At 50.4% G+C, this 23,138-nt stretch overlaps 1 protein-coding gene across 16 annotated transcripts in view; it reads right to left on the reverse strand.

The window, feature by feature from the left end:
- ADD1 (adducin 1) overlaps positions 1–23,138 on the reverse strand; it is a 105,030-nt gene that overhangs the window by 33,195 nt on the left and 48,697 nt on the right. For all 16 annotated transcript variants that reach the window (XM_029064059.2, XM_029064056.2, XM_029064058.2 and 13 more), the window contains exons 2-4: positions 8,496–8,709; positions 7,943–8,105; positions 6,401–6,552 (exon numbers count right to left, since the gene is read on the reverse strand). In XM_029064059.2, coding sequence (XP_028919892.1) covers positions 6,401–6,552; positions 7,943–8,105; positions 8,496–8,690 — 510 coding nt within the window. In that variant the 5' untranslated portion in view covers positions 8,691–8,709. The remainder of the gene's footprint in view (positions 1–6,400; positions 6,553–7,942; positions 8,106–8,495; positions 8,710–23,138) is intronic.

Below are 23,138 nucleotides of genomic sequence, written 5' to 3' on the forward strand. Positions count from 1 at the left end.
TGACAAGCGGCAGAGCCTGGATTCGAACCCATGTCCTCTGACTCCAAGTCCGGGCTCTTTCCACTGAGCCACGTTGCTTCTCTAATAATAATGTTGGTATTTGTTAAGCGCTTACTATGTGCAGAGCGCTTTACTTCACTGCACTCTCAAAGTCATCAACGACCTCCTCGTTGCCAAGTTCAAGGGCTCTGATAACAATAATAATAATGTTGGTGTTTGTTAAGCGCTTACTATGTGCAGAGCACCGTTCTAAGCGCTGGGGGAGATACAGGGTCATCAGGTTGTCCCACGTGAGGCTCACAGTTAATCCCCATCTTCCAGATGAGGGAACTGAGGCCCAGAGAAGTGAAGCGACTTGCCCACAGTCACACAGATGCCAAGTGGTGGAGCCGGGATTCAAACCCACGACCTCTGACTCCCAAGCCCAGGCTCTTTCCACTGAGCCACGCCGCTTCTCTACTAATAATAATAATGTTGGTATTTGTTAAGCACTATGTGCAGAGCACTGTTCTAAGCGCTGGGACGGAAACAGAGTCGTCGGGTTGTCCCATGTGGGGCTCTCAGACTTAATCCCCCATTGTACAGATGAGGTCACTGAGGCCCAGAGAAGCGAAGTGACTTGCCCAAAAGTCCCACAGCTGACAAGTGGCGGAGCCGGGATTAGAACCCATGATCTCTGACTCCCAAGCCCGGGCTCTTCCCACTGAGCCACACCGCTTCTCTCTGTCATCCTAATCCTCCTTGACCTTTCAGCCGCTGACCGCCCCTCTCTTTGGTAGCCTACTAGACCCCGGTTTGAGCCGCCACTCTCCTGATTGTCATTCATTCATTCAATAGCATTTATTGAGCGCTTACTAAGTGCAGACCACTGGACTAAGCGCTTGGAATGGACAAATCGGCAACAGATAGAGACAGTCCCTGCCCACTGACGGGCTTACGGTCTAATCGGGGGAGACGGGCAGACAAAAACGATGGCAATAAATAGAATCGAGGGGATGGACATCTCATTAAAACAACAGCAATAAATAGAATCAAGGGGATGTCCATCTCATTAACAAAATAAATAGAGTGATAAAAATATATACAGTTGAGCGGACGAGCAGAGTGCTGAGGGGAGGGGAAGGGAGAGGGGGAGGAGCAGAGGGAAAGGGGGGGAAAAGGGGGCTTAGCTGGGCGGGGTAGAGGGGCAGCAGAGGGAAAAGGGGAAGCTCAGCGTGGGAAGGCCTCCTGGAGGAGGTGAGCTCTCAGTAGGGCTTGGACGAGGGGAAGAGAAATCCTCTCCTCCTTCCAACTACCCCATCCAGGTCAATAAAACCATCGTCCTCCCCGGTCCCGTCCCTCAAGCCCACTGTCGTGGAGGTAAAAACCATCCATCACTCAATCTTGTCGGTTCTTCCGGCCTGTCCCTTCCTCTCCACCCAAAATAGCCACCCCACCCCACCACTCGTCATCTCATGGTTGGATTACTGAGTCCGTGTCCCCACTGGGTCTCGCTGCCTCCTCTCTCGCCCCACTTGAGTCTGCAGGAGACGCTTCTGGCGGAAACATAATAATAATGATAATGACGGTATTTTTTAAGCGCTTATTACGCGCCGAGCACCGTTCTAAGCGCTGGAGGGAGCGGGATACGAGGTAATCAGGTTGTCCCACGGGGGGCTCCCGGTCTCCATCTCCATTTTCCAGATGAGGGAACTGAGAAGTGCAGTGACTTGCCCAAAGGCACCCAGCTGACAGGTGGCGGAGCCGGGATTAGAACCCGGGACCTCTGACTCCCAAGCCCGGGCTCTTTCCACTCAGCCACGCTGCCTCTCTAGGATGTAGGAAACACGGCAGCTGTGTGACTGTGGCCAAGTCACTTCACTCCTCTGGGCCTCAGTTTCCTCATCTGTAAAATGCAGATTAAGACGGTGAGCCTCACGAGGGACAGCCTGATGACCCTGGATCTCCCCCAGCGCTTAGAACAGTGCTCTGCACGTAGTAAGCGCTTAACAAATACCAACATTATTATTATCATCCTACAGCCCGGTCCCCACACTGCGCCGCTCTAATGCCAACCTGCTCACTTCACCTCCAGCTCGTCTCTCTCGCCGCCGACCTCTCGCCCACGTCCCGCCTCTGACCTGGAACGCCCTCCCTCATGTCTGCCCGCCTTTCACGCTCCCCACCTTCGAAGTCTTACTGAAGGCCCATCTCTCCCAAGAGGCCTTCCCCGACCAAGTCCTCCTTTCCTCTTCTCCAACTTCCTTCTTCATCGCCCTCGCCCTTGGATCCGCAAACGCTATTCCCCCCTCGGCGTTTCCGGATGCATCCGTGATTTTTTAAAATGAACGTCCGTCTCTCTCTCGGCTGTAAGCTCGTCGTGGGCAGGGAACGTGTCTACCAACTCTGGTATTTCGGACTCTCCCCAGTGCTCGGTACCGTGCTCTGCGCACAGTAAGCGCTCGATAGATACGATGGATTGAATGACCACCCAGCACATATCCCTGCCCACCTCCCGGTCTCAGACACAAACCCCTGGCCGTCGGCTTCGAGGCTTTCTCCGCTCTCTCCGTTTCACACATCGGCTCACTTCCTCCTACTCCCTCCACCTCGCCCTCTCTGCTCCTCCCGAGTTCACCTCCTACCTGACTCTCCTTGCCCTCATCTCTCCCCGCGACCCGCGCATTCTCGACCCGCAATCCCAGAGAAGCAGCGTGGCCTAGAGGGAAAGGCCTGGGCTTCTAAGTCAGAGGACCAGGGTTCTAATTCCGCCTCAACCACTTGCTTGCTGTGGGACCTTGGGCAAGTCGCTTGATTTCTCTGTGTCTCATCTGTCAAATGGGGACTCATTACCTACTGTCCTGCCTACTTAGACTGTGAACCCCATGGGGGAGCGGGGCTGGATCTGACCCGATTGACTCCTATCTATCCCACAGAGTAAGCACTTAATACCATATAAAAACCCTCGGCTAACGAGTTTACTCGACCTCCAACTATTCTCCTCCTCCTCCCTGCCCATCCCATCATCCTAAATCCACATTCCCGGAATCCCCCGGGGCCCTTCGGTTTTATCCCTTCCCGGGACAGGGTGAAAATCTTCCCCACTGACACCCCTACAACCTCAACTCCCACTGCAATTCCCGTTCCCAACTTGATATTCTTTCTGCACGCAGTAAGCACCTGAGAAATACGATTACTCCCGCGACTTGATTTATAAGAGCCCTCCGAAAGACAGGCGAATCAATTGGGGGTTTCAGCCCGCCGGGCCCCTCTCCTGAGGGCTGTTGATGGAAGCTCAGGACCGTTAATCGGCCTTCCTGCCCCTTCTCTCTCCCCGCAGGCTTGGATTCTTTTTTCACCTCTCGTACGCGCCCACCCACCCAGGTGAGTTCCAAAACCAGTCCGTAATGTACAACGTGCACAAAGCGGATCATATAATGTTGATATTTGTTTGTTGATATTTGTTAAGCGCTTCCCATGTGCAGAGCACGGTTCTAAGCGCTGGGGTAGACACAGGGGAATCGGGTTGTCCCACGTGGGGCTCACCGTCTTCATCCCCATTTTACAGATGAGGGAACTGAGGCCCAGAGAAGTGAAGTGACTTGCCCACAGTCACAGAGCTGACAAGTGGCAGAGCCGGGATTCGAACTCACGACCTGTGACTCCCAAGCCCGGGCTCTTTCCACTGAGCCACACTGCTTCTCCAATCTCTTGATCATGACGACAAACAGAAAAGGAAGACTTCTTTCCCTTACTAAACTACCAGATTCAGCTTCAAAATAACATTCCCTTCTCCCCAGCACTCTCCTCCTGTTCCAGAAAACTGCTGCCCTTGATTCATTCATGTGCATCCCCTTGATTCTATTTATCGCTATTGTTTTTGTCCGTCTCCCCCGATCAGACCGTAAGCCCGTCAATGGGCAGGGACTGTCCCTATCTGTTGCCGATTTGGCCATTCCGAGCGCTCAGTACAGTGCTCTGCACATACTAAGCGCTCAATAAATACTAGTGAATGAATGAATGAATGCTGCCGGTCGGCCGAAACAGTCCACGTCTGCGACATGCCATTTCTTTGGCAACTTCCAGCTTCTCGGAGCAGCATTCCGGTTCTTCCCTCTAGGAAGTCCCAAGGAGGGTGAGGTACCCCTGTTCAAATGCTCCCGCAGAAAGAATGGGACCCCAAACCTTCACGTTTCTCCTTCCTGATTCCTAGCTCACACCGCTCCTTCCCTAGTTCCGCTCTGAATGGCTTTCCCCGGGAAATCTCGGCTTGGGCAGCAGGTAAACGATTGACCTCTCCGTTGGGAAGGGGCCCCGAGGGAGGCGCTTCTCTCATTTGCCTTCTGGAGAGGGAACTACGTAAACCAAAATAAACAAACCCCCTTTCTCCCCCTTTAAGAGTGTAAACTGCTTCTGGGCAGGGAACATGGCATGTCTTTATACTTCCCAAGCACCCAGTACCTAATGGTTCTTTAATAGTCCGCACGCTCCTCCGCCGCTCACCTCCTCGCCGTCCCCCATTCTCGCCCGTCCCGCCGTCGACCCCCGGCCCACGTCTTCCCCGTCCCGGAACGCCCTCCCTCCTCACCTCCGCCAAACTCACTCTCTTCCCCTCTTCAAAGCCCTCCTGAGAGCTCACCTCCTCCGGGAGGCCTTCCCGGACTGAACTTCCCCTTTTCCCTCTGCCTCTCCTCCCCTCCCCATCGCCCCGACTCCCTCCGTCTGCTCTACCCCCCTTCCCTTCCCCGTAGCACTTGTGTCTATTTGTATATATTTATTACTCTATTTTATTAGTGCTATGCATTTATCTATGGTTCTGTTTATCTATTTTTGCGGTAGTGATGCCCGTCTACTTGTTTTGTTTGCTGTAGGCCGCGCCGCTTCGCCAGCCATCGCTCTCCCCAAATCCTTTGCTTTTGCTTTTCAGCATCCTTCATTCGGCACGATAAAGCTCAAAGGTACCGTCCAATCTATTCAGGAGGCACAGACCCAGGACGCCGCCCTCTTTAACCCCTCGGAAAATCCATTTCCGTCCACGTATGTGATTTTCCACGAGGGCCGGGCACGTTTTCGCGACACCCACATTCTGTCCCACATCTGCCATCAGAGGTCCTCTCTCCGCCAGTCCATTTGGGGAGTAGACGCTGGCTACTAGTCACGGAGCCGCAGTGACGTTGGCCGGCCGTAATGACGGAAGGCTCTGTGCTCCCGCTGTTCCCCAAATCAGAGGAACCAGGGGCTACTTGTTCTCCACCGTTACCGCCTCGGGAAGCATTTGCTGTGATTATATTGTTGGTATTTGTTAAGCGCTTACTATGCGCCGAGCACTGTCTTAAGCGCTGGGGGAGATACAGGGTAATCGGGTTGTCCCTCGTGGGGCTCACAGTCTTAATCCCCATTTTCCAGATGAGGTCACTGAGGCATAGAGAAGTTAAGCGACTTGCCCAAAGTCACACAGCTAAGTGGCAGAGCCAGGATTCATTCATTCATTCAACAGTATTTATTGAGCGCTTACTATGTGCAGAGCACTGTACTAAGCGCTTGGAATGAACAAGTCGGCAACAGATAGAGACAGTCCCTGCCGTTTGACGGGTTTACAGTCTAATCGGGATTCGAACCCACGACCTCTGACTCCCAAGCCTGCTCTTTCCACTGAGCCACGCTGCTTCTCCTATTAGACCGTGAGCCCGTCATTGGGCAGGAATTGCCTTCATCCGTTGCTGAATTGTCCATTCCAAGCGCTTAGTACAGTGCTCTGCACATAGTAAGCGCTCAATAAGCAGCGTGGCTCAGTGGAAAGAGCCCGGGCTTGGGAGTCAGAGGTCATGGGTTCGAATCCCGGCTCTGCCACTTGTCAGCTGGGTGACTGTGGGCAGGTCACTTACTTTCTCTGTGCCTCAGTTCCTTCATCTGTAAAACGGGGATGAAGACTGTGAGCCTCACGTGGGACAACCTGATGACCCTGTATCTCCCCCAGCCCTTAGAACGGTGCTCTGCACATAGTAAGCACTTAAGTGCCAACATTATTATTATTAAATACTACTGAACGCTGTACAGTGGGTTTCGTATTGGACACGCTTCTTTCCCACTCTACAAATGCCTGGTTTTGGGGGTTTTTTTGGGCATGAAAGTGATTAATGTTGAGCAGCCTCCCACCGAAAGGCAGAGAGCTTAGTCTGTGTGACACGCGCATAATTCTGAGGCTCTGAAGTGCCCTGTTTCATCAGAAGTATTTTGGGGCACAATCTCTACAATCTCTTCAGCACCACTGCGGAGAAGAATCCCTCCTCTATTTTACAGCGTCTCACGCCACTTCACCGCCTCTCCAAATGGACAGGGAGAGCTGGGAACACGACGGGGGAGGAGGGAAAACGTCACCGTCTGTAACCACGGTTTAGGCACCGGCTGATTTAATACTCACCGTTATGTGGTTGTAAATAAGCTGAGACCACCCAAAGAGATCAGCTAATCTGTAGAAAGCGGCTAATTTGCAGCGCAATAATTTCTCCCCTTTATCATAAGCAATGGAATCGGACCCTCTCAGATCGTTCACTGGGGTAACCATGCCAAGACCTGCAAAGGGGAAACACAAAAATCACTCATTTTTTCAGCTCGGGTTTAAATTCAATGCTCACTTCTGTTGCTTTATTTGGGGGCTGGTCACCAAAACAATGCATTAGATATTGACGATTTATACGCTGATTTCTTCCACTCCCAGATTAAGTCTTCTGGAGAATCTCCACCTTTACGGTTTGCGTCGGATAACATTCGGTACAGCTGGGTACCAGTTGGTGGAGATTGGAGGCCCAGAGTTTTCTCCGACAAGCGGAAGGGAAAATCAGGTAGGAATACTCTGTTCTTTCCGCCAAATTCAGTTCATCGATTAATAACCCGAGATCTTAAAGATAAACGGCGACAAGGTATTTATTCGCAAGTGACTTCCAAATCCCCTACAGAGGTTTTCTGCCAATATTTGAGGACGATTCTCCCAACCCCGACAACGCGGTACGATGACAATCTTTAAGTTTCCCAAGTGTCCACCGACGCTGGGACCAATCCTTCCCTCTCTGGTCTCTGGCACTGCTCCCGTTTCTGACAGGCAGAGGGGCGGACGGGGCATTCTCTGAAGCCAAGTGGCCGGTCTAAATCCCACCTCCGACAATTTGTCGGAGGATTAGAATTCACTTCACTGGAGAGAGCCCCTTCTAATTATTTTCCAAACCTCTGATGGGGAAGATTCATGGTTTCTCTTTGGCGCTAAAACGGACAGGTGTTGATATTTTCAAATCCAACGGACGTTCACTCTGTGCTCTGGAAAATTTTCAAACATCACGGGGGGGGGGGGGGGGGGGGGGGGGGGGAAGCGATTCCATTTATATTTGCTTTCATTCCGTCAGCACAACCCAGCTGGCGAGTTCTCCCCTTTAAAGCCCCGGGGCTCTGGATCCCTGAATGGTCTCGGCTGAGCGTTTGTCTCCCGGGACAAAGGCGGCTCTGAGCCTTCCTGGAACATCCCCTTCCGGGCTCTGAAGCTGTCTACCGGTGATGGGGGGGGGGGGGGTCTGGAATTCTCCATGGGGCCCCCAGCCCGGCTTTCCCCTGCTCTTTGCAAGCCCCCGATCTCCCTCGTCCTCACGGGACTCTCCGACCCTGGCCGTCGTTCAAAAGTACAGACGGTCGGGATCGGACGCCGACGGTCAATTACCCCGGTGATCTCAACCGCTCGGGATGGGGCAGAGCTGAGTTTCCGCCAAGCTCCCGGAGGCTCATCCCTCTTGTCCGTCCGTCTCCCCCCGATTAGACCGTAAGCCCGTCAAAGGGCGGGGACCGTCTCTGTTAGCGATTTGTACATTCCAAGCACTTAGTACAGTGCTCTGCACATAGTAAGCGCTCAATAAATACTACTGAATGAAAAATACTATTGAATGACCCGGGCTAGACGCGGGGCCGGTTCTCCACTCACTCATATTCAGTGCGGCCATCCCGCCCTGGGGGGCTGCTGGGTAGACGCTGGGCACGTTGGTGGTCATGAAATCCGCGATCTGCTGCAACGCCAACAGGCCTGTGGGGTTCTTCCCTTTCTTAAACTGTTCCTGGATCATCGACTCCAGTTCTTCGCAAAATGCCTACGAAGAAATCCCAGGGTGACGTCTGACTGATGGAAACGTCCAGGGGGGCAAGTATTGCCTCAAGATCATTTTTAGTCCCCCATAAGTCCCAGCCGTGCAGACGGAAAGGGGCTAAAGAAATCCCTCCCGTCGCCCGCCTCGCAACCCCACCAGGATATCCCGATTAGACCCTAAGCCCGTCAATGGGCAGGGACCGTCTCTTTCTGTTGCCGAACCGTCCATTCCAAGCGCTTAGTACAGTGCTCTGCACATAGTCAGCGCTCACTAAATATTATAGAAGGAATGAATATCGTCAAGTTCATCCTGGTGCACAGTCTGCCAAGCCCGTAAGGAACCGAGCTGCAAGAAATCTGTGCTGAATCTGGGGACCAAATGCCCTTCTCTTACGGGACTCTGCAGGATCATGGAGACTCTCTTCTTCTGCTCCATCATGTTGAAATCCTGACGGAGATCCGGGGCCATGTTCCTCTCTCGCAGATATTCTGGGTTGTTCTCATCCACTCGATCGAAGTAGCGCTCCTTGTGAGGGGCTGTGGTCGGGGGTGGTGAGGTCACCACCGCTGCCCCCGTGTCACCATTCATGGCCCGATCTTACAGGTCCCTGGGGAAGGGCAAAACGAAATGCAGTTACGACTGTGTCCATCGATACCAGCAGGAACGATCATAAGAATGATGATGTTGGTGTTTGTTAAGCGCTTACTATGTGCGGAGCACTGTTCTAAGGGCTGGGGGAGATACAGGGTCATCGGGTTGTCCCACGTGAGGCTCACAGTCTTCATCCCCATTTTACAGTTGAGGGAACTGAGGCCCAGAGAGGTGAAGTGACTTGCCCCCAGTCCCACAGCCGACAAGTGGCAGAGCGGGGATTCGAACCCATGACCTCTGACTCCCAAGCCCGGGCTCTTCCCACTGAGCCACGCTGCTTCGCAATCATATCATCTTATCATCTTCAGAGTCCAACCTGCTCATCGCGGGCCCAAGCGACTGAAAGTAACGGGCTTTTTTGGGGGTGGCGCCTGGGCCATGGGGGCCAGACCTTCCGCCTGCCCACATTCTTCGGGCCTTGTCACTCCTCTGTCATTAGAAGCAGTGTGGCTCAGTGGAAAGAGCACGGGCTTTGGAGTCAGAGGTCATGGGTTCGAATCCCAGCTCTGCCACTTGTCAGCTGTGGGACTGTGGGCGAGTCACTTCACTTCTCTGGGCCACAGTTCCCTCATCTGGAAAATGGGGATGAAGACTGTGAGCCCCACGTGGGACAACCTGATTCCCCTGTGTCTACCCTAGCGCTTAGAACAGTGCTCGGCACATAGTGGGCGCTTAACAAATACCAACTTTATTTATTAGCAATCATTTCAATCACTCAATCCTGTTTTTTGAGAGTTTACTGTGTGCAAAACACTACACTAAGCGCTCGGGAGCGTACGACAGAACGCCGTAACAGACACCTTCCCTGCTCACAACAACCTTAGAGTCTAGAGGGGGAGGGAGACGTTAAATATACCTAAAGAAATTACAGATATCCACGCGAGTGCTGTGGGAAAATCATCCCCAAGACGTCGAGGTGAGAAGCTAGCCAACAGATTCTAAAAACGGTACGGCCTCGAGCTCCGGACTAAATTAGGTCTTCCAAGCAAGAGACTGGATGGGGACAATTCATACGATCTATCTCCTCTAAACTGCAAGCGCGCCGGGGGCAGGGAACGATGTCTGTTATATTGCTCTGCCGTACTCTCCCAAGCGCTTCACACAGTGCTCTGCACCCAGTTGAGTGCTCAATAAATCCGGCTAACGGAATCTTTTTTGTCACCCTCCAGTCCAGTGCCCTCTGCCCACGGTCCGCGCTCGTCTTGCTGAAAGAACTGACCTCACCGATGCCCTTGTCCCAAAGAGGCTTTCCCCACGAGGTCTTCGCCTACCGTTAGCGCCGTACCGTTTCGGAACATGGAGCATTTCGAACCCACCTCGAAATACTCAGAGAATTCATTCATTTATTCATGCGAACGTATTTATTGAGCGCTTACTGGGAGCGGAGCATTGAGCTTCCCCTTTTCCCTCTGCTCCCTCTCGGACCCTGCCTTCACCTCCCCTCAGCTTAAACCCCCTTTCCCCCCTTTTCCTCTGCTCCTCCCCCTCTCCCTCCCCCTCCCCTGAGCACTGTGCTCGTCCGCTCATTTTTATATACCTTTATCACCCTATTTATTTTGTTAATGAGGTGTACATCCCCTTGCTTCTATTTATTGCTATCGTTGTTGTCCGTCTTCCCCGATTAGACTCTGTAAGCCCGTCAATGGGCAGGGATTGTCTCGATCTGTCACCGAACTGTCCATTCCAAGCGCTTCGTACAGTGCTCTGCACATAGTAAGCGCTCAATATATACTATTGAATGAATGAATAATTCAGCAACAAATGCATCCAACTGGCAAATTCCATACCTTAGGTCCTTCGAAAGCAACGTCCGCAATATCGGGCCCTACATTCTTATTGGTGAAAAGGGCTTAAAGGACACCGACGAATGAGCAAACGTCCAACCGTTTGTCTGAACGCCTTGGAAAGACTCTCAGACTCAGCCCGAGCTTCACTGGATCTTGCGAGTTTTTCTCTCCCGCCCCCTCGATTCCTCACCTTTAATATATCTACCGGTGCCCTCCGCTAAACTAAAATCTCCTTTTACGATGTCATCATTCATTCATTCGATAGTATTTATTGAGCGCTTACTAGGTGCAGAGCACTGGACTAAGCGCTCGGAATGGACAAATCGGTACCAGATAGAGATAGTCCCTGCCCTTTGACGGGCTCACGGTCTCATCGGGGGAGACGGAGGGACAAGAACGATGGCAATAAATAGAATCGAGGGGATGAACATCTCATTAAAACAATAGCAGATAAAGAGAATCAGGGTGATGTGCATCTCACTGACAAATAGGGTGATGAAGATAGATACAGTCGAGCGGACGAGGACGGTGCCGAGGGGATGGGATGGGAGAGGGGGAGGAGCAGAGGGAAAGGGGGGAGAAGAGGGTTTAGCTGCGGAGAGGTGAAGGGGGGCGTAGAGGGAGCAGAGGGAAAAGGGGAGCTCACAGCCAACCAATCTCGTGACAGAGAAGGGAATGATGGAGTGTATTCCCTCAAGGAGCTGCTGGGCACAAACTCTGGTCTCTCTGGGGGTCCGGGGTGGGGCCCCCCCGACAGTTCTAACGAAAAACAGCTCCTGGGAATAATAACAATAATAATAATAATAATGTTGGTATTTGTTAAGCGCTTACTATGTGCAGAGCGCTGTTCTAAGTGCTGGGGTAGATACAGGGTCATCAGGTTGTCCCATATGAGGCTCACAGTCTTCATCCCCATTTTACAGAGGAGGTTACTGAGGCACAAAGAAGTTAAGTGACTTGCCCACAGTCACACAGCTGACAAGTGGCAGAGCCGGGATTCGAACCCATGAATAGCCACGGCCACCCGGAGAAGTGCTGCTCTCTTGTCGTCTGCCTTCTAGAGAACAGATTGCTTGCTTCGATAACCCTTTTCCACTGGCACTAGAGAAACTGAGAATTTTACCAGGTGACAATTTTTTGCGAAGACCAAAATGGCGGCAAGAGAATCCTCGCTTGGACTGCCTCCATCCCAATCCTATCTCCTTTTAAATGGGAAAATTACAGGCTGATGGAAGAAACGGAGCCAAGCGATAGAAGGGGAATGCTTAGGAAAGTAATAGGGGGTTAAAAAAAAAAAAGGAAGAGGAAACTTAGAAATGGGAGCCCAGCAGGCTAACTGGTCATAAAACCTTCAAGATCATTTAACCCTAAAAGTTTTTTATTCCTTTTCAATTCCTTGACTCTCTCTACCCAAGAAGATCTTTAAAAAGGACAGGCTGGAGGACAAGATGACACTACTGGCTTTCTACATTTCTTTTCTTACACCTATTGAACTGAAATTATTATTTTAAGGTTCCCAAGTCAGAGGAACCTGGGTTCAATTCATTCAATAGTATTTACTGAGCGCTTACTACGCCACTAGCACTGTTCTAAGCGCTGGGGTAGATTCAAGATTACTAGGTTGGCCCACGTGGGGCTCACAGTCTTCATCCCCATTTGACAGATGAGGTAACTGAGGCACAGAGAAGTTAAGTGACTTGCCCAAAGTTACCCAGCTGACAAGTGGAGGAGCCGCGATTAGAACCCCCAACCTCTGACTCCCGAGCCGGGGCTCTTTCCACTGAGCCGCCTCCGCTTCTCATCCCAATAGGGCGGGGAAGCAGTGTGGCTCAGTGGAAAGAGCCTGGGCTTCGGAGTCAGAGGTCATGAGTTCGACTCCCGGCTCTGCCACTTGTCAGCTGTGGGACTGTGGGCGAGTCCCTTCACTACTCTGTGCCTCGGTTACCTCATCTGGAAAATGGGGATTAACTGTGAGCCTCACGTGGGACGACCTGATTACCCTGTATCTCCCCCAGCGCTTAGAACGGTGCTCGGCACATAGTAAGCGCTTAAATACCAGCATTATTATTATTATTATCCCTGCTTCGCCACTTGCCCGCTGTGTGAACTTGGGCAACTCTGCTGTGACTCGGTTCCCTCATCTATGAAATGGGGATCGAGACCGTGAGCCCCATGTGGGACACGGACTACGTCCAACCTGATTAGCTTCTATCTAACCCAGTGTTTAGTTCAGTTCCTGGCACACAGTAAGCGCTTAAATGCCATTAAAAAAACAAACAAAAAATGACTACCACTAACAGCCAGCGCTGTGCATCCAAATTTCAGGTTGTAAACTAAATATCCTGTGATTCTTCTATTATTAAACCCACTTACTTTAGTTTTAAATCATGGAGCAACCACCCAAAGCCGCTTTAATCTTAATTCAAGAAAAAACGCTTTTAATAAAAAATAAATTATAGGTTGCGGCTTCCCAGTTCTCCAGGCACCTGCATATTGAACAGAGAGTCTTTGTGAAGCCCACCTCCTCATGGCAATAGAAACGCAACTTGCTCTCATTAATCGCAAATCTCTGGATCACTGGTAGAAGAAAGGGAGAAGACGATGTGTGTGTCACTTTCTCGTGAGAGTAGGTAAAAAAAAATTCAATAAATTCCACAAAATAAATTCAATAAAGTCCATAAATTTAGATGAGAACAACTCTGAGGTGCAGGCATGTAAAATGGGGATTAGATCGCTGTTCTCCCTCCCCTTTAAACTGTGAGCCCCATGTGGAAAGGGGATAGTGACTGACCCGTTTATATTTTCTCTGCCCCCCTGCTTGGTAGAATGCTTGGCACATGGTAAGCACCTGATGCCACCATTATTCATTCAATAGTATTTACTGAGCGCTTACTGTGTGCAGAGCCCTGTACTGAGCGCTTGGAAAGTACAATTCGGCAACGGATAGAGACCATCCCTCCCCAACAACGGGCCCATAAATCCCACTACATATTTCCACTGCTGCTTACTGAGCACCCGGAGAGAAGCAGTGGGTAGAGCCCGGGCCTGGGAGTCAGAAGGACATGGGTTCTAATCCCGGCTCGCCACTTGTCTGCCGCGGGACCTCCGGCAAGTCACTTCACCTCTCTGGGCCTCAGTTGTCTCATCGGTGAAATGGGGCTTGAGACTGGGAGCCCCAGGGGCTGTCAACACGATTTGCTTGCATCAATCCCAGCGCTTAGTACAGCGTCTGGCACGCAGTAAGCACTTAACAGACAGCACTATTATTATTATTACTATCATTATTATTTCGTGCTGGGGATAACTGCAAGAACGATAACTCAGGTAGGACACCTTGCCCATGAGGGGCTCGCCCTGAAAGGATCAATCAATGGTATTGATTGAGCACTTACTGGGTGCAGAGCACTATATTGAGCGCTTGGGAGAGGGCAATGTAACAGAGTTGGGAGACCCACTCCCTGCCCACAGAGAGCTTAGAGTCTAGAGCAACGGGGGCAGAACAACACCCAAGGAAAGACTCGACAAAATAACGCAAACTCCAGAAAAACGGCACTTGACGCCACGTTCAGGACTGTTACTGACTAGATACCCCTCCAAGTCTCATGACTGGCCCTTAAAAAGGACTTCATTCCGGTGTTCTGTTCTTCTTGTTCATTCACTCATCCGTATTTATTGAGTGCTTACTAATTATAATAATAATGTTGGTATTTGTTAAGCGCTTATCATGTGCAGATCACTGTTCTAAGCGCTGGGGGAGATACAGATGTTCTTCGCCTCGACTCTATTTATTGCCATTGTTCTTGTCTGTCCGTCTCCCCCGATTAGACCGAGCGCCCGTCAAACGGCAGGGACCGTCTCTATCTGTTGCCGACTTGTTCATCCCAAGCGCTTAGTACAGTGCTCTGCACATAGTAAGCGCTCAATAAGTACTATTGAATGAATACTACTGAATAAATGAATACAGAGTCATCAGGTTGTCCCACGTGACGCTCACAGTCTTCACCCCTATTTTACAGATGAGGTAACTGAGGCACAGAGAAGTGAAGTGACTGGCCCACAGTCATACAGTTGACAAGTGGCAGAGCCGGGATTCAAACCCACGACCTGTGACTCCCACGTCCGGGCTCTTTCCACTGAGCCACGCAGCTTCTCAGCAGTACTGTGCTAAGCACTTGGGAGAGTACACTAAAACGACAGACACATTGTGCCGACAACAAGCTCACAGTCTAGAGGGGGAGATAGACATTAATATAATTAGATAAATAAGTAAATGACAGATACATTCATTCATTCAATAGTATTTACTGAGCACTTACTATGTGCACAGCACTGTACTGAGCGCTTGGAATGGACAATACGGCAACAGACAGAGACAATCCCCGCCCCCTGACGTGCTTACAGTCTAATATATACATATTGGGAGGAGGGGAGACAGACATTAATATACTTAAATAGATAAATAAATCAATATATTTCAGATATAGGTGCTGTGGGGCTGGGAGGGAGGACGAACGAAGGAGCAAGTAAGTGCGGCGCAGAACGGGGTGGGAAAAGAGGAGAGGAAGGCGCGGTTGGGGAGGCTTCCAGACTTTTCTAAGCGGCGGGAGGTTTTTCCACAGCTTTTCCCAGTAGCCCCCCAAAAAGCCACACAGAGGGAAAGCAGAAAGAAGAGGTGGGGCACCTCTGGTTTGTGAACTGGGGCAAATCCGGGCAGGAAACTGAGGTAGGCGAAGACTGAGGGCGGGTATGGACTCCTCTGGAAGCTCGGGTCTGCTGAGGGGACAGAGCTTGGGTCAGGAGGTCAGGGAGCCAGGCTTCTAAATCCCAGCTCCGCAAATGCATTCGTTCACTCGTATTTACTGAGCGCTTTCTGTGTGCAGAGCACTGTACTAAGCGCTTGAGTGTTGCACGACTCTGGGCAATTCACTTAACCTCCCTGGGGAAGTCACAACCTCCTTGGGCCTCAGGTCATATCACTTCTACTGAAAATAATGATAATAGCAATAATACTATTTGTTAAACACTTTCTATGTGCCGAGGTCAAAGTGCTGGGGCAGATAGAAATGAATAAGAATGTTGCTATTTGTTAAGCTCTTACTATGTGCAGAGCACTGTTCTAAGCGCTGGGGGAGATACAGGGGAATCAATTGGTCCCATGTGAGGCTCACAGTCTTCATCTCCATTTTCCTCAGATGAGGTAACTGAGGCAACGAGAAGTGAAGTGACTTGCCCACAGCCACACAGCTGCCAAGTGGCGGAGCCGCGATTCGAACCCACGACCTCTGACTCCCAAGCCCGGGCTCTTTCCACTGAGCCACGCTGACTCAGTCCCCGTCCTACACGGGGCTCACGGCTTAAGCGGGAGGAAGAAAAGGTACTGAACCCTCATTTTACAGAGGAGGGAACTGAAGCAACGAGAGGTGAAGTGACTTGTCCAAGGCCACGCAGCAGGTGAGCGGCGGAGAGGGGATCGGAACCCAGGTCTTCTGGCTCCCAGGCGTCTGCTCTCTCTCTCCCGGGCCGTGCTGCTTCACCGTGACGATCTTTCCGATGGAGAGAATAAGATCTTCCCTCTTCTATCGCGAAGGAATTATGGTGGCGGGGGGCGGGAAAGTGGATAAGACCGTAAGCCCGTCAAAGGGCAGGGACCGTCTCTATCTGTTACCGATTTGTCCATTCCAAGCGCTCAGTACAGTGCTCTACACATAGTAAGCGCTCAATAAATACTATTGAATGAATGAATGGATGATAGAGCACGGGCTTGGGAGTCAGAGGTCATGAGTTCAAATCCTGACTCTGCCACTTGTCGGCTGTGTGACTGTGGGCAAGTCACTTAACTTCTCGGTGCCTCAGTTCCCTCATCTGTAAAATGGGGATTAAGACGGTGAGCCCCACGTGGGACCACCTGATTCCCCTGTGTCTCCCCCAGCGCTCAGAACAGTGCTCGGCACATAGTAAGCGCTTAACAAATACCAACATTATTATCATTATTAATATCTGCGCGAGTGCCCTGCAGAAATAAAAAGCCCTCCCTAAATTTAAGAAAAGCCAGGCAAGTGGAATGGGTTAGCAGCTGATGAGAAGAGAAAGGTGACAAAGTCTTGAAGGAAAAACACTCAGAAATCTGACAGCGTCGCTTTGCCTTCCATCTACCGGATTAGACTTCCTCAATCCCTTGCCAAATAAGGAAATTCTGCGGAAAGACTGCCAGCTATTTTAAATGGCACAGCGAGCAAACTGCTATTAGCCTGTCAAAAGGAGAACTGAAAGGAGGGTCCCGATCGCAGCCTGCTGGGAAGACATCACCACAGAAATCCAAATGATTTCCAATAGATCAACAGAATTTCCAAATCTATTTAAGGATGATGGCATTTGTTAAGCGCTTACTATGTGCCAACCGCTGTTCTAAGCGCTGGGGGGATACAAGGTGATCAGGTTGTCCCACGTGGGGCTCGCAGTCTTCACCCCCATTTTCCAGATGAGGGAACTGAGGCCCAGAGAGGTGAAGTGACTTGCCCACAGTCACCCAGCTGACGGAGCCCGGATTAGAACCCATGACCTCTGACTCCCAAGCCCGGCTCTTGCCACTGAGCCACGCTGCTTCAGTCGATGGATGGGATTTATTGAATTCTAAGCGCTTCGAAGAATACAAGAGAATAAGCCGACACACTCCCTGCCCATAACGGGCTTACAATCTACAGGGGAAAGTGACGCTCCCTTTTCACCCTTTAAGTGCGTTCATTCATATTTCTTGAGCGCTTACCGCGTGCAGAGCACTGTACTAAGCGCTTGGGAAAGTCCAACAAGAAACGGTGACATTCCCTGCCCCTGGTGAGCTCATCGCCTCCTCCAAGAGGCCTTCCCAGACTGAGCTTCCCCTTTTCCCTCTGCTCCCTCTCTGCCCCCCTTCACCTCCCCTCAGCTAAGCCCTCTTTTCCCCCCTTTCCCTCTGCTCGTCCGCTCAACTGTATATATTTTTATTAACCTATTTATTTTGTTAATGAGATGTCCATCCCCTTGATTCCATTTATTGCTATTGTTTTAATGAGGCGTCCATCCCCTCGATTCTATTTATCGCTATCGTTTCTGTCCGTCCGTCTCCCCCGATTAGACCGTGAGCCCGTCACTGGGCAGGGATGGTCTCTATCTGTTGTCGAATTGTCCATTCCAAGCGCTTAGTACAGTGCTCTGCGCAGAGTTGAGCGCTCAGTAAATACGACTGAATTGAATGAAGGGGGGCGACAGACGTCGATACAAATAAATAAAATGACAGACGTCTACGGAGGTGCTGTGGGGAAGAGCGAAGGGAGCGAGCCAGGGTGACGCGGAAGGGAGTGGGAGATGAGGAAAAGGGGGGCTTGATCTGGGAAGGCTTCTTGGAGGAGACGGGCCTTCGATAAGGCTCTGAAGCGGGGGGAGACTCGTCTGTCGGAGCTGAGGAGGGAAGGTGTTTCGGGCGCTGGCACTAAGAGACGACACAAAATCTCCGCGGCCAGAAGCATCTGGAATCCTAAGACTTTCCTGGCAGTTCACGCTATGGTTGCCGAATCGTTGAAAACGAAATCATTCATTCAACGGTATCTATTGAGTGCTTACTATGTGCGGAGCACTGTACTAAACGCTTGGAATGGCCAATTCGGCATCGGATAGAGACAGTCCCTGCCCACTGGCGGGCTCACGGTCTTATCACAGGTCAACAGCTCACATGAGAAGAACAACTCTCTCTTCACATTTCTGAAACAGGCGCACGATCGTTCTTCCTTACAGAGGTCTCTCTTAAACGCTCAGTACAGCGCTCTGCCCGCTGCAAGCGCTCAATAAATGATAAATCCATTGTGCTGAAATTCCCTCGGAGAACTCGTTCGCTCTTGGCTTCGATTCCGACTCCTCTCCTCTCTCTCCGACTCGGTCACCGTACCTCGGTCTCTCCTGTCTCGCCGCCGCCCCCCTTGATCACGTCCTCTCTCTGGCCTGGAATTCCCTCCCCCTGCACGGTTGCCGGCCCACCACGCCCACCTAATCACATAATACTAAAGAAGGACGGTATTTGTGAAGCGCTTCCTATGTACCAAGCACTGTTCTGAGCACTGGGGGGAGATACAGGGTCATCAGGTTGTCCCACGTGGGGCTCATAGTCTTCACCCCCATTCTCCAGATGAGGTCACTGAGGCACAGAGAAGTGAAGTTCATTCAACCGTATTTAGTGAGCGCTTACTATGTGCAGAGCACTGTACCAAGCGCTTGGAATGGACAAATCGGTGAAGTGACTCGCCCACAGTCATATAGCTGACAAGCGGCGGAGCTGGGATTAGAACCCACGACCTCTGACTCCCAAGCCCGGGCTCTTTCCACTGAGCCGCGCTGCTTCTCTGGTGTTAACCGCTTACTACGTACCAAGCACTGTTCTAAGCGCTGGGGGAGATATAAGGTCATCAGGTTGCCCCACCCGGGGCTCACAGTCTTCATCCCCTTTTTATAGATGAGGTAAGTGAGGCCCAGAGAAATTCAGCGACTGGCCCGAAGTCACGCAGCTGACAAATGGCGGAGCCGGGATTAGAACCCATGACCGCTGACTCCCAGGCCCGGGCTCTTTCCACTGAGCCGCGCTGCTTCCCTTCCCCAAATAAATCCTCATCTCCCCTACTCACCCTCCCTTCTGCGTCCCTTCTGCATTTTGATAGTCACCCCATCCCCCAGTCCCAAAGCACTTAGGTGTCCCTATCCTTATATGCGCCCGGTATGGCCTAGTGGTTAGAGCCGGGGGCCCGGGAGTCAGACGGTCATGGTTTCCAATCCCGGCTCCGCCATCATAATAATAATGTTGGTATTTGTTAAGCGCTTACTCTGTGCCCAGCACTGTTCTAAGCGCTGGGGGAGATACAGGGTCATCAGATGACCCACGGGAGGCTCACAGTCTTCATCCCCATTTTCCAGATGGGGTCACTGAGGCCCAGAGAAGTGAAGTGACTTGGCCACAGTCACACAGCTAAGTGGTAGAGCTGGGATTCGAACCCATGACCGCTGACTCCCAAGCCCGGGGTCTTGCCACTGAGCCGCGCTGCCCCGTATCTGCTGGGTGTCCTCGGGCAAATCACTTCCCTTCTCTGGGCCTCAGTTACCTCATCTGGAAAATGGGGATCGAGACCGTGAGTCCCGTGCGGGACAGGGACCGTGTCCAACCCCATTGGCTTGTATCCACCCTAGCGCTTAGTACGGTGCCTGGCACAGAGTGAGCGCTTAACAAATAACCATCCTATGCTGCCATTTCCCCTACCTGGAATTCATTTTAAAGTGGCTCAGTGGCAAGAGCCCGGGCTTGGGACTCAGAGGTCATGGGTTCGAATCCCAGCTCTGCCTCTTGTCAGCTGGGTGACCTTGAGCAAATCACTTCCTTTCTCTGGGCCTCAGTTCCCTCATCTGGAAAATGGGGGATGAAGATTGTGAGCCCTACGTGGGACAACCTGATCACCTTGTACCTGCCCCCAGGGCTTAGAACAGTGCTTGGCACATAGTAAACGCTTAACAAATACCAACATTATCCTTATTCTCAATGACTGCTTCCCCATCTAGACTGTGAACTCGCTGTGGGCAGAGATTGTGTCAGGAGGTCATGGGTTCTAATCCCAGCTCCGCCACTCGTCTGCTGTGACCTTGGGCAAGTCATTTCACTCCTCGGTGCCTCAGTTACCTCATCTGGAAAATGGGGGTTGAGGACCAATGCGACTTGCCTGAATCTACCCCAGCGCTTAGGACAGTGCCGGGCATAGAGTAGGAGTTTGACAAATACCAAAATTATTATTATTATTACCAAGTCTGTTCTATTTTACTCTCCCAGGACTTTGTACAGTGCTCTGCCCAAAGAGAGCACCCGATAAACACCACTGGTTTGACTATGTTTTACAGACTGTTGGGTTACATCTAATTTGGGGATTTTGACACCTCACACATCTGGCTGCTTCTATGATGATGAATTATAATGTTCAGGATCTATTTCTTTACCTTCTACTCCTTCAGAGGTTTAAAAAAAAAAAATCTATTTTCTATTCCTTCGAAGGCTTAAGAAAAATCCAAGTTAGAAAAGATGGTTTCTAAATATTCTAACTCCCCACCTTGAAGGTCCTTCTGAAATAACTCACTGTAGGGAGGGCACGTGTTCACCAACTCAGTTACGCTGTCCTCGCCCAAGCGCTCAGTACGGTGTACGGTACACAGTAAGTGCTCATTTGTATATCATTTGCTAGAGAAGCAGCTTGGCTGGGAGTCAGAGGTCATGGGTTTGAATCTCGGCTCTGCCACTTGGCAGCTGTGTGACTGTGGGCGAGTCACTTCACTTCTCTGGGCCTCAGTTACCTCATCTGGAAAATGGGGATTAACTGTGACCCTCGTGTGGGACGACCTGATGACCCTCTATCTACCCCAGCGCTTAGAACAGTGCTCTGCACATAGTAAGCGCTTAACAAATACCAACATTATCATTACCCTATTTATTTTGTTAATGAGATGTACATCCCCTTGATTCTATTTATTGCTATTGCTTTTGTCTGTCTCCCCCGACTAGATCGTAAGCCCATCAATGGGCAGGGACTGTCTCTATCTGTTGCCAAATTGTCCATTCCAAGCGCTTAGTACAGTGCTCTGCACATAGTAAGCGCTCAATAAATACTACTGAATGAATGAATGCTCAACAAATAGGATTGAATGACTGAATGAAATCACATCTCCTCCAGGATGTCTTCCCTGATTAATCTTGCATCTCCCCGTCCCTCATTTCCTGCTTCTGTCACTCTGTCACAAAGCAGCGTGGCTCGGTGGAAAGAGCCCGGGCTTGGGAGTCAGGGGTCGTGGGTTCTAATCCCGGCTCCGCCGCTTGTCGGCTGTGTGACTTTGGGCGGGTCACTTTGCTTCTCTGGGCCTCAGTTACCTCATCCGGAAAAGGGGGATGAAGACTGTGAGCCCCATGTGGGACAACCTGATCACCTTGTATTCCCCCCAGCCCTGAGAACAGTGCTTGGCATATAATAAGCGCTTAACGAACACCTCCATTATTATTATTATTATCATTCAGTACTTCCATGCCCTGCAGCTCTGGGTGGCACTTCTCCAGATACTGAGTTCGAATCCCAGCTCTGCCACTTGTCGGCTGTGTGACTGTGGGCAAGTCACTTAACTTCTCTGTGCCTCAATTCCCTCATCTGTAAAATGGGGATTAAGACTGTGAGCCCCACGTGGGACAACCTGATTCCCCTGTGTCTACCCCAGCGCTTAGAACACTGCTCGGCACATAGTAAGCGCTTAACAAATACCAACATTATTATTATTATTATACTTTTATTTCTTTTATTAATTCCATATACTGTAGTTTATTTCATGTTCTAAGTAGACTGTATATCCCGGGAGGGAGGGGATTGTGCGCACTAGCATACTCGCCCAGTAAACACTCAACAAATAATAAAACCAGTAGGGATTGACTGTTTGTCCTTAACTCTTAAAACCCATTTTAATCATCTCAATTGCTTAAATGACATTCTTTGGGGGCTTGGTTATTCTGAGAAAAATCTAAATTGGTTTACAAGTATTTACCGGTCAGGATATTATACAGTTTTTAAGTCTCCATCGGTGCTGCCTTTGATTCACTTAGACAATTCTTACAGTTTCAAATGTTTTCTACCGCCCAGTAAACACTCAACCAAATATAAAACCAGTAGGGATCGACAGATTGTTTTTAACTCTTAAAACCCATTTTAATCATCTCAATTGCTTAAATGACATTCTTCGGGGGCTTGGTTATTCTGAGTAAAATCTAACTTGGTTTACAAGTACTTACCGGTCAGGACATTAATAATAATAATAATAATAACGTTGGTATTTGTTAAGCGCTTACTAAGTGCAGAGCACTGTTCTAAGCGCTGGGGTAGACACAGGGGAATCAGGTTGTCCCACGTGGGGCTCACCGTCTTAATCCCCATTTTACAGATGAGGGAACTGAGGCACAGAGAAGTTAAGTGACTCGCCCACAGTCACACAGCCGACAAGTGGCAGAGCTGGGATTCGAACTCACGAGCCCTGACTCCAAAGCCCGTGCTCTTTCCACTGCGCCACGCTGCTTCCGGTCTTATACAGTCTTTAACTCTCCATCAGTGCTGCCTTTGACTCACTGACACAATCCTTACAGTTTCAAATGTTTTCTACCACCCAGTAAACACTCAACAAATAATAAAACCAGTAGGGATTGACTGATTGTCTTTAAGTCTTAAAGGTCATTTTAATCAGCTCAACTGTTTAAACAATATTCTTCGGGGGCTTGGTTATTCTGAGAAAAATCTATATTGGTTTGCAAGTATTTACCGGTCAGGACATTACACGGTTTTTAAGTCTCCATCAGTGCTGCCTTTGATTCACTTAAACAATTCTTACGGTTTCAAATGTTTTCTACCGCCCAGTGAACACATCAAATAATAAAACCAGTAGGGATTGACTGATTGTCTTTAACTCTTAAAAGTCATTTTAATCATCTCAATTGTTTAAACAATATTCTTCGGGGGCTTGGTTATTCTGAGAAAAATAATAATAATGTTGGTATTGGTTAAGCGCTTACTAG

Source organism: Ornithorhynchus anatinus, chromosome 4 (genome assembly GCF_004115215.2).
Source record: "Ornithorhynchus anatinus isolate Pmale09 chromosome 4, mOrnAna1.pri.v4, whole genome shotgun sequence".
Classification (NCBI taxonomy): Eukaryota; Metazoa; Chordata; class Mammalia; order Monotremata; family Ornithorhynchidae; genus Ornithorhynchus; species Ornithorhynchus anatinus.